We start from the raw sequence: 10,182 nt of genomic DNA, 5'->3' as shown, positions 1-10,182 counted from the left end.
CGGCAGCTGGTATCCTTGTACATGCAGTGCTGCCACCTTCTGTTTCAGTCCGTTATTACACTCTTAAATCCTGCTACTTATTCCTGCGTTTTTCAGGATCTTACAAAGCTTCAAAAGACGCGTCGACTATTAAATCAGTCGTCGACGATTTTGATAGTCGACGTAATCGTGACTAGTCGACTAATCGTGGCAGCCCTACTCTCCATATACAATAAACCATCTCTGAACACCAGAAATGACTGTTCCAGTGTAGATCTTGAAGACCCACACTATGACTAATATTCTCCTACACTGTAGGTTTGACCACTTTACTACTCTGAGCACCTCTGGTATGCACATTTCCGTTTCCAATTATACCGAGATCCATGTATGCCATGAAAAAGGCAGCAAAGGCAACTGACATTTACAATAGTTTATTGTGGATTTGTGAAATAAATTAAATGAATCAGCAACCAGCTTGACCCGAGTATACACGCACACACATACAGGTTAAGTACAAACACCCTTTAATCTTTTTTGTCATGATTTGATATGCCTGATCCGGATTTCAGTTTCATGCACATGGTCTCAAATGCAAAACAGCAACTGAAAGCAAATAAGGCCATTTTACTACACTTGATTACACTGATTGAATAACAGTTACATAAATAGTGAACTAGATCTATGCCAGAGGGACTGTCAGTGTGATATAAAGTGTTTTTTGTTTTGTTTTTTTTGGAAAATTATGTGTTCTCTTCACATGAAGTAGGTCGTATCCACCCAACTTGAGGTCAGCCATGACACATGCATGGTATTAGTGCTCGTTCATTCTTTACAAACCAAAGAAAAAAAAAGAAAAAGCCATTTCTCAGCTGCAGCTGTAGGAGCACTGACACACACAGCCCACCTCCCACACCATGAATTTCTAAGACATCCCTACCTACACAGCATGGCGTTCTGATTGCACTTGAGTATCATTACATTAAACATTTGACGCAGCCTGTTACATTCCAGTGAAAATCTAAAGACTTGTTATTGGACGGTTAAGGAGCAGCAGGCTTTTTATATGCAGTGGATGGAAGCTTTTTTTAATTTTTAACATGGTTTTTTTCATTAGTGGATCAGTCACTTTTGCTCACGCCTCCAGATGATGACCATGCCGGTGGAATCAGCAGATGCAAGTAAACTCTCGTCGCAGTTGAAGCTGACATCCAACACTGGACCCCCATGACCCTGCAGCTTGTTTACTATCGCCTTGGTGTTGCGCTCGACATCGAAGAAGTAGACGCAGCCATCCTCGCTGCCAGTCACTGCAGCAGAGGGAGAAACACAAAAAGAAATGGCGTGGAGACATTACAAGGACAGCTTGAGAAGATTTAATTTGGGATTGTCTCTAGGCAAGGTGCACACTAATTACTGTGACAACAACAGGATGTATATTATATATTTTTTTCTCTTTCCAGCAGAAAGTAGAATCAACACAGAATTATCTGCACACTCTAATGCATACTGGGCGAAATCAGAAATGCACAGGTGGTCACACACTGCGCCTGACAAGAGGACGGAGACACACAGCTTGTTTATTTTCCACTTCCAGCATGAAGAGAAAGTAACACAGGCTATACACGAAGGAGAGCGCTTAATGAAGGTTGAGCTTATTCATAAATGTTGATGACTTAGCTTGCTGACAGATTTAAACAGACAGATGTTGCATGACCACCTGAAAATAAAATTATACTCCCTGAGCCTTGTTCTGCTGGAGGTTCCTTCCTGTTAAAAGGGAGTTTTTCCTTCCCACTGTCACCAAGTGCTTGCTCAAAGGGAATTGTCTGATGGTTGATGTTTTCTCTGTTCTCTCATTTGGTGCTATATAAACACAACTGATTTTAACTGAACTTATTCAAACATTTCTTTTATATCTTTAAGAGTCTCTTTATACTTTCCATCTTCTTTTTCTATATACAACAACAAATAATAAGAATAACAGGCCAATAAGAATCATTAGGTTAACTAACAGTAGTTTGCCTGGAGACACAAACCTAATAATAAAAACAAGTCTTAAAAATGATTGATAGATCGAAAATAAACCATTAAATCTAGCAAGGACAGACTTTGAGGTTGAGCAGCATTATAGTTTATAAAAGGGGATCCACACACAGGCTCCATATTTCTGTCCTTGGACTTTACATGACCAGAGTAGCTTTAGATGAGTCACAGTTTAAAATAATCTCAGTTCATCCACTTTCTGAGGCCATTTGAGCTCTTCTCCTGACTAAACCAAGCATTTAGAGCAGTATGAAGCCTGAGTGAGGATGAGCAGAAATATTAGTTGATCATCACAAGGGAAATATTGGAATATTCCTTGAATACTGATTATACCTTTGATTCTAATCTCAAATGACTTGACAAACCAACTTCCCTGGAGGATTAGCACTAGAACTCATTTTCATTTATTTACAGAACTATCTGTGTTTTGCATGCTTTTCTTGAAAACAGGAAAAACAGCAAAAACACAGATAGTTCTTTCATGTTGTCACATATTTTATGGGTAAATTCTACTGAACTCTTAAATGCTGGCAAGCACCTTCTAAATAAATGTGTGAAAGTATCTATTTTAAGACATGAAATAGCCTGAGCTTCTGGCTTTCAGAGGTTGGACATGCATATTTTAAACTCGGCTCATTTTTGCTATAAACTTCCATAAATCTAAAATTAAGGAAAATTAAGAAAATAAATAAAAGCATAACAGGTTCACTGCAACCGTGCTGGTCTCATGTTAGCAATTTACTTCATAGGAAAAGTACTCTCTCTCTCTCAAAAATTGTCTTTTTTTTTTTGTTGTTTTATTCCAGAGGCAGTGGTATGCTATTTTGGTCAGTGTTTTACACTGAATTGCCTGCAGCAGGATATAAACTATGGTCTAATTTTGTATTCAAATATTACAGCAGGAACACTGGGAGACTTCTTACCCACACAGGCCCCCTGTCTGAAAGACATGAGGGGGCAGAAGATGCTATGAACGAGCTGGGATCCATGCTGGATGGGGAAGCTTCTCTTCAGCTGTAGTGTTCCCTCGTTGTCTACCACCCTGCCAATGTGAAGGTGTCATAACTGGTCAAATTCAGCGTAACAGCATAATCACAAACAGATATTACAAGTAAACATGTTACAGCTTTAAAATCTGCACAGTGGAAACAAAGCTGCTTATTAATTAACAGTGACTTGATCTTGCAGACTGACCTGTACAGCAGAAGCTTATTGACACAGGCGTTAACCAGCAGCGAGGGGTCTCTGGCCTCTCGGCTAATCCAGGAACGAGCGGATATGCTGCAGATAGAGCTGCCTTCACTCACCACCAGACGCTTGGCTTTAGTAAGCTTCCCTGTGGTTGGGTCGGGAGGAACAAAACCAGCAAAGACCGACAGAAACAGATCAGCTGCTGACCCTCCAGAGCAGACATACTCTTCAGAGAAAAACTCATTATAATTTCTAATGTGGCCCTTTTCCAAATGTAAATGTGGTAGGTGTACCTGTGGCCATGTCAAAGAGGAAAGAGAAGATGCTCCCCCTGTCATCACCGGCCCAAAGGATCTTCCCTGGAGCATCAAAGGAGAGAGACAGCACGCGGCCTGTCAGCTTACTGGAGCCCCCCTTCACCTTCTTCCCAGTGGAGATGTTCACCACCTGCAGGTGGTGCTTGCTGTTTCCCACCTGGAACACAGATCCGGGAATGAAGACCTTTAATAATTCCACAGCGCTACACGGAGAAACTGACAGTGTGCACCATTTCTTTCTGTTGTAATTTAACCTGCGAAACCCAAATTTATCTTTCTCATGTTATATTTAATGAGGCATAAATGGACACTGCTGTGACAACACGTCTTTCAGCTTACATTCTGTACATCCGTTAAAGTATTTGTCATCAAACAGCTAAGTGAAATCCAAATTATCCGTCACATTGACCACTTCACAAAGGCTGACATTTCATTCTAAAATTTTAATCAATGTCTGCACAGTGGAAGTATTCATTTAGTTATTGAGACTGGGATAAAAGGGTTCTCTTTGGAGGTTATTGCCTCAGCATGAAAGGCTTAATTTAGACTTTACTCACAAAAGGGGAAACATCTGGAATAAATGTGACAATGAATTAATTTCAGAGCGCGCTATGAAGTTTGAAGGAAATAAAAGCTGTAAATGTCCCTTGAGGTTACTCAGAAAGGTAATTTCTTTCAGCCTTTACCAAAAGTGTCGGATAACTGAAGTGTGACTTTAAGCATGCGGAAAACAGTAAAGGTGTAAGCAGACATCTGGTGACGGACTACACAGTTATTGTTCAGGTTTAACTAGTGTCTCGTCTTAACATATCTTAACAACAACTAAAAACTAGCACGCACATTCAATGTGAAGCCTGCAACTAAAGTCCGAGCCCCTGAAATTTTGAATTTCAATTTTAAATGTTATATTTATCACCCAATAAGAGAACATGCATCCAGTCTACACACTCACACATTATTGACTGTCATTCATCCACCTTGCTTTAAGATCCTTTAGGAATTTCAAAGAAAGCCATCATTTATTGTAATATTTTCAGCAACTAATCCCTTTAATCCTTTCAAACAATACACATTAAAGCAAAATAATGCAAAATAAAATACATCAATTATATCCTCTGCAACCAAGGATATATGCTCAGCAACCACTTTATTAGGCACACTTTTTCAACTGTTTGCTAAGACAAATCACATGGCATCAGTTCAATGTATTTAGGCATACAGACTTGGTCAAGACAACCTGCTAAAGTTCAAACCAAGCATCAGAAAGGCTAAACTATGGAAGCACCACACTGGATCCACTTAGCACCAATTAACCCTTTAAAACCAATCGGAGCAGGCATGCTCCATTTTGCGTAACTATTTTTAAATGAACTGGAACCACGTAAGCTAGCGCAATAATTTTTTTTGCATTTGAAACCGGAGGAGTTGTACTTACAACTTATGCCATCAGTTTGTCCTAGGTTTCCTTCCACATATAGCTTTGCAAAGATTGCATAAAAAGCACTTGCAGCAACAACAATATAATATTCCAGAAACAGGCTTTGCTGATCCAATCAGCTGTTCATAACACTTCCTACGTGGGAATAGACGTCAGCGCGAACTATCACACATCCGCCAATACCTGCCCGAAACCGGAAGTGGCATCAATTTTGTGAAAATTTAGTTTTTTACCTTCAGGGCCTTATAAGCCTACACTGGTGTTTTTTATGTTTGACTTCATGCTTTTCTGTATCGTTTCTGGGATGCTTAAAACTCAAATTGTACTGCTGGAAATAGTTTATAATAATGCACATGCTGTTTTTTTTGCAAATTTGCATGATAATATTTATTTTTTCGTTTTCCCTGCAGTATATAACTAGAAACTAGAAATTTCTCTAACTAGAAATATGTGTAAAAAAATGATTTTCAATTTTTTTTGTAGTTTATTGCACTTATTTGCAATTTATGTAGTTACTATGGACTTAATGCATAGATATTATTAAAATTTGGGCTATAATGGTTGTATTGATGTATAGCAACTTGAACTGCTCCCTACAGCATGTAAAAATATAAAAATAAGCTCTGGCGGACTTGGTTCTATGGTAGGTTCTAAAGGGTTAAGCTTCGTTTAAACACCACAGCCTGAGTATTGTAGATGACCATGTCCATCCATTTATGAACAGTGTACCCGTCTTCTGATAGCTGATGATAACACGCCATGTTAAAAAACTCAAATCCTCTCAAACTGGCTTCTTGAACACAATAATGAGTTCACTGTACTCAATTAGCCTCGGTTATTTAGTCATCTTTCACATTTTAGTCTTTCATTCAAGGTGATTTTCAAAAGTAACTTTTATTTCAGTTCAACTTTCTTTGTTTTGTGGTATTATCTTTTTATATCACATGTAATATGGGACTCACCACAGTAAGGTTATTATTCATGGGTTGGAAGGTGCAGCAGAGCAACTCGCTGGATTCTGGGTCTCTGACCTCTCGGATGCACCGGCCATCCTCTGTATTCCAAATACGGAGTGTCCCGTCCAGCGATGTCGACACAATGATGTCATTGCTCAGAGACCAGGCAAAGTCTGTAACTGGACCTCCATGACCTTTTAGGGTCACCTTCACACTGGGAGGAGGTGGTGAGAGTGTCATAATGGACAGAGTGCCATCCAGTGAGCAGCAAGCAAGGAGGTGCTTGTCATCATTGGCAAACTGCAAACGTGGAACTTAAAGAACAAAAAGAGGACAGAAGCGTGGAATACATGGAGATTTTCAGTGTATACACATTGATTATAATGAATTCAAAACCATTTACCTACCAGCAGAGTCGACATGTTGATCAAATATGTGGTGCATGCCAGCAAAAGCATAATTTTCACTCAATGTTGTGTCTCCTGCCATGGCACGACTGGCCTCTGCCACTGAGGTGGGCACCAAACTGCCCGGAGGCCTGAGGTCACAAATAAAAACTGTCACGTAAGCACATAATCAATAAAACACACCTCACAACCCTTGCCTACAGCTGACCACTCAATATAAGAGATCCAGTCATTACTCAGTGCCACATAACTAGAATTACGGCCAGTAAATCTAAACTAACGCATCTACTCATAGCAGAAGTAAATCAAAAATGAATTTAATTGCTTAAAGCAATGAGACAAAATGCTGGATGTGAGCTGGTCTCTGAGTGCACTCTTCTGGGTACCTCTCATCGTAGACGGCTCTGTTCATCTGGGCCTGTAGCTGGTACGAGCCTCTACTGACAGACCGGCGATGACCACGAGCCCCTTGGGCACGGGGGTCCTCCTCAAAGTCCTGACAGAGAGCAGAAGGGGCCGCAGAGAGAGAAAGAACCTCAAAGGAGTGAGTGCAAGAACTCAAGACCTCAAACAATCATGAAACAAAAACAACCACGAAATGTTGAAAACTTGTTGAAATTACCATGCATTTTCAAGTTACTGATACTGCCCACTTACATGGGCAATGCCAGCAATTTCAACCAAGCTGCTCAGTTTAATATGAACGGGCAACCAAAGTGTTGCTTGGCTATGTTGCTCACTGATCAAAACTCACATTAAGCCTTCCAGATGGCTCTTATATCCTAAACTTCCTTTCCAGCTTTAAGTTATTTTAAAATCTTTTCCCCCCAAATTAGTGCAACCACACCCGCCTACTCTCTCGCCTGTTCTACTTTTCCTGCCCTTTCTATTTCTTTGGGTCTGACCTCCATTCGGTCCAGTGTGGTGCGGGAGCTGCGCACACTGCTGGCCCTGAAGCTGCTCTGCTCAGACAGGGGCCCGTAGCGCAGGGCCAGCAGCTGACTGCGCAGCTTCAGGTACTGCCTGCGCAGCCCTGGCTCAAAGCCACACTTGGCGTTCTCTCTGAGCAGCTGGCTGCGTCGGCGGATGTACTGAGTTCGGAACTGTGGGAAGGTAGGCGTGCGGTAAGCATTGTACCTGGAAAAGGGGAAAGAAATGACACAGCACAGGCAATAACTCACAAATGATCCATATACAATTACACGTCTGAATGGCTTCGTCATCAGTTTGGACTATTAAAGCCAGCTGCCTGACTGAGTCTCACCTTGCGTCCACTGCCAACACCTGCTGCCAAACTGCTGCCATTCCACAAGCACTCTGGGTAAAAAGGAAGCCACTACCAGGGCAGATACCTGTCACAAGACACAACACAAAATTCACATTATTAGCAACTTTAACGGAAAAAAAAATAGCATGTACCAACTGTATGAGGTCGAAAAAAGACAAGCTAGTATTAATGATGCGCTGATAAAACTGAAATATTACCCCCACCATCACATCCTCAGCGTCAAAGGTAGCAATGATTCAAATTCTAATTGCAAATGAATGGTTGTGTTACTGAAATGTTATGCAATGCGAGTTTGACACTAGAAAACAATCCGTAAGGAGAACCGACATAATCTGCTGAACGGTTTCCGCTTTTATTTTCTCGAAACAATGTAAGCAGACGAGCTAAACTAGCGCTAGCCTGTCATTTAGCAAGTTAGCCACAACATCATATGCGACTACTGCTCATAAAAAACACTTTCCCGTTCAATTTTCAGCTTAGACACACAGTCTAGGAGCTAACAATTTAATACAGCGTATAAGACATGACTGGTGATCACAGAGCAAAGAAACTCAGTAAAATACGGCTAGAAATCGCTCACCTTCCTTAGCTTTTCTCCATCGCTGCTTTTTCTGTCAAATCACGTGACACACTGTAACCAGCCCAGTCACTGATGTGGAGCTGCTGAATCCGGATGATGATTCACAGCGTTTACATTTAACGTTACATTCAAAATAATTAACCGACCATGGATCGACTGAGGTGCAAAAGATCTAACAGTCCATTAACTCATTAAGTACACGGCTATAGGTTTTTTTTTATTCAGAAATCAATAAAATATTAGGGCTTTATATTTGTTTACTTATAGGAAAAAACTATGCATGGTTTGGTTGCATTATGGTGATCACTTTGACCCGCTGAGAAGCAAAATAATCAATTGATTAATATCAGCAATATTTTACTAGTCCACACAGAAAATGCAAAGCATTGCAAATCTGAGTATAACTTAATGATCCCTGCCAAAACCATCCACTCCTAAAGTGCTGACAAGGCTGGAGGCCAATTCAGTGTAACAATATGTAGCAGAAACATTTAAATTTCTAAGGACAAAGTGTTACCTTCTATCAATGTGGGAGGAAGTGTGATCCATGACTTAGCCGAAAAATGACAACAATAATAAAAAAAAAAAACATGATCACTTTGCCTGTAATATGATGAAAATACTTTCTTGCCATGCACAATAGGTGAACACATGGTTCCAGTGGGTTCACAATGGCAGTATTACAAGGTCAGCTCCGAGGTTTCGCCTGGCTCAGCAAAGACCTGCAGAGCTGTAGGGCGTGCTGCTAAGCTGACGGGGCTCTTTGCTTGTTCATGGTGCTCTTTCTCGAAGGGGCCCCAGTGACAGAGCCATTCACAAGCACGGGCCATAAATGACCGAGCTGAACACCACATTAAGCACTGCATTCTCAAAAAACCCCCACCATCGACTCTGGAGGATAGCCAAAATGCCAGGAACAAAAGGTTAGTAGCATGCAACAAAAAAACCCTAATAATACAAAAATATATTTTAATTTATTTGCATACCAGAGCTCCATGTCCAATAAAATCAGCAAAAGCTACAGAAAAGTTGGCCTTGCTGCCAAATGTTTAAAACTAATCTGAATATTTGTGCCATTTTCAGGTAATAAGTCGGACAAGAAGTCAACTACCAAGGTAGGAATGTCATTATTATTCTAACTCTTGTCTCAATCTGCATTTTGTGCTGCTTGAGTTTATTCGTTTTACTTTAATTTCACAGCAACCTCAGAGTCCTAAAGAGCAGCCGAAGAAAGGTGATCAGAAAGGAGATGATAACAAGAAGCAAGGAGGTAAGCATTTATATTAACTATATTATTTAAAGAAAAATATTAATAATAATTAGAAAAGACATTTATTTTGTGCAGACTTGATTTTGACAGATTGGAGCAGCATATGAAATCCCCTACATGTGGCACATAGGGGTGAAATGAAGTGCTGTGTCCCCAGTGAAGGTATCTGTCTGTGTTTTACCCCCTCGCAGGACAGCCGAAGGGAGAGAAGCAATAACTTCCAGGCATTTGTGAAGATGGCTTTGGAGACACTGCTTGGGTCTTGCCGTCGTAAACATGGGGGTCCTCGGGGCAGACAGGGCTGAGCGCACCTCCCCTTCCCTCCATTTTGCTCTTTTCCCCAGAGCCTGCAGACTGTGCTGTTGTGTGGCCTGGCAATACAGCATATGCTCACCCCTGGCAGTGGCAAAAAAAAAAAATTTAACCTGATCTCCATCCATCACCATCTGTCGTTCAACCTTTTTCTGTCACCTTCCTGACATTGTCCTCTTTAGCTTATTGGATGCTCAGAAATAGACTCCAGGTTTGACCAGATCTTTGCTTAAAGATCAAAAAATAAAATCAAAAAAATCATGCAGTCCTTCTCAACTCACCCTAATGCCATGATTGACTTTGTAACAGTTGATACATTATTTTTGTAAATCACTAAAATAAACAGTTATTTATTACAGCAGTCCATGTTTTTATGGCATTTGTTTTTTTAAAAAGAA

The 10,182-nt window shown here is 40.6% G+C and overlaps 1 protein-coding gene and 1 long non-coding RNA gene across 2 annotated transcripts; one reads left to right on the top strand and one right to left on the bottom strand.

Annotated features, from left to right (window-relative positions):
• Positions 1-397: 397 nt before the first annotated feature.
• On the bottom strand, positions 398-8,264 carry wdr13 (WD repeat domain 13). Its single transcript, XM_085443892.1, has 10 exons — positions 8,203-8,264; positions 7,599-7,686; positions 7,240-7,471; positions 6,721-6,830; positions 6,335-6,465; positions 5,934-6,241; positions 3,510-3,690; positions 3,220-3,361; positions 2,949-3,067; positions 398-1,289 (listed from the first exon to the last, which is right to left on the bottom strand). Exons 2-10 carry the CDS (start codon positions 7,637-7,639, stop codon positions 1,105-1,107), a joined length of 1,449 nt encoding a protein of 482 aa, XP_085300018.1. The 5' UTR covers positions 7,640-7,686; positions 8,203-8,264; the 3' UTR covers positions 398-1,104.
• On the top strand, positions 7,821-10,139 carry LOC146684587 (uncharacterized). The gene is made up of 5 exons (XR_014917166.1): positions 7,821-7,847; positions 8,846-9,125; positions 9,286-9,317; positions 9,403-9,472; positions 9,664-10,139. It is a non-coding gene; the product is annotated as an uncharacterized LOC146684587 (long non-coding RNA).
• Positions 10,140-10,182: the final 43 nt, after the last annotated feature.

This window comes from Copadichromis virginalis, linkage group LG20 (assembly GCF_057382275.1).
Source record: "Copadichromis virginalis isolate Kocher_CV1m ecotype Utaka linkage group LG20, C_Virginalis_male_GT1.1, whole genome shotgun sequence".
Classification (NCBI taxonomy): domain Eukaryota; kingdom Metazoa; phylum Chordata; class Actinopteri; order Cichliformes; family Cichlidae; genus Copadichromis; species Copadichromis virginalis.
The sequence above is the reverse complement of the archived record's forward strand: the minus strand, read 5'-3'. Positions and strand labels throughout refer to the sequence as shown.

What these genes read in the sequence shown, in the direction of transcription:
- wdr13 (XM_085443892.1), bottom strand. Translation starts at nt 7,639, where the DNA reads ATGGCAGCAGTTTGGCAGCAGGTGTTGGCAGTGGACGCAAG. An exon ending in CCACACTGGACCGAATGGAG is followed by an intron (nt 6,831 to 7,239) that starts GTCAGACCCAAA and finishes GCTCTCTGTCAG; the next exon opens with GACTTTGAGGAGGACCCCCG. An exon ending in CCTCTTTGACATGGCCACAG is followed by an intron (nt 3,362 to 3,509) that starts GTACACCTACCA and finishes ACCCAACCACAG; the next exon opens with GGAAGCTTACTAAAGCCAAG.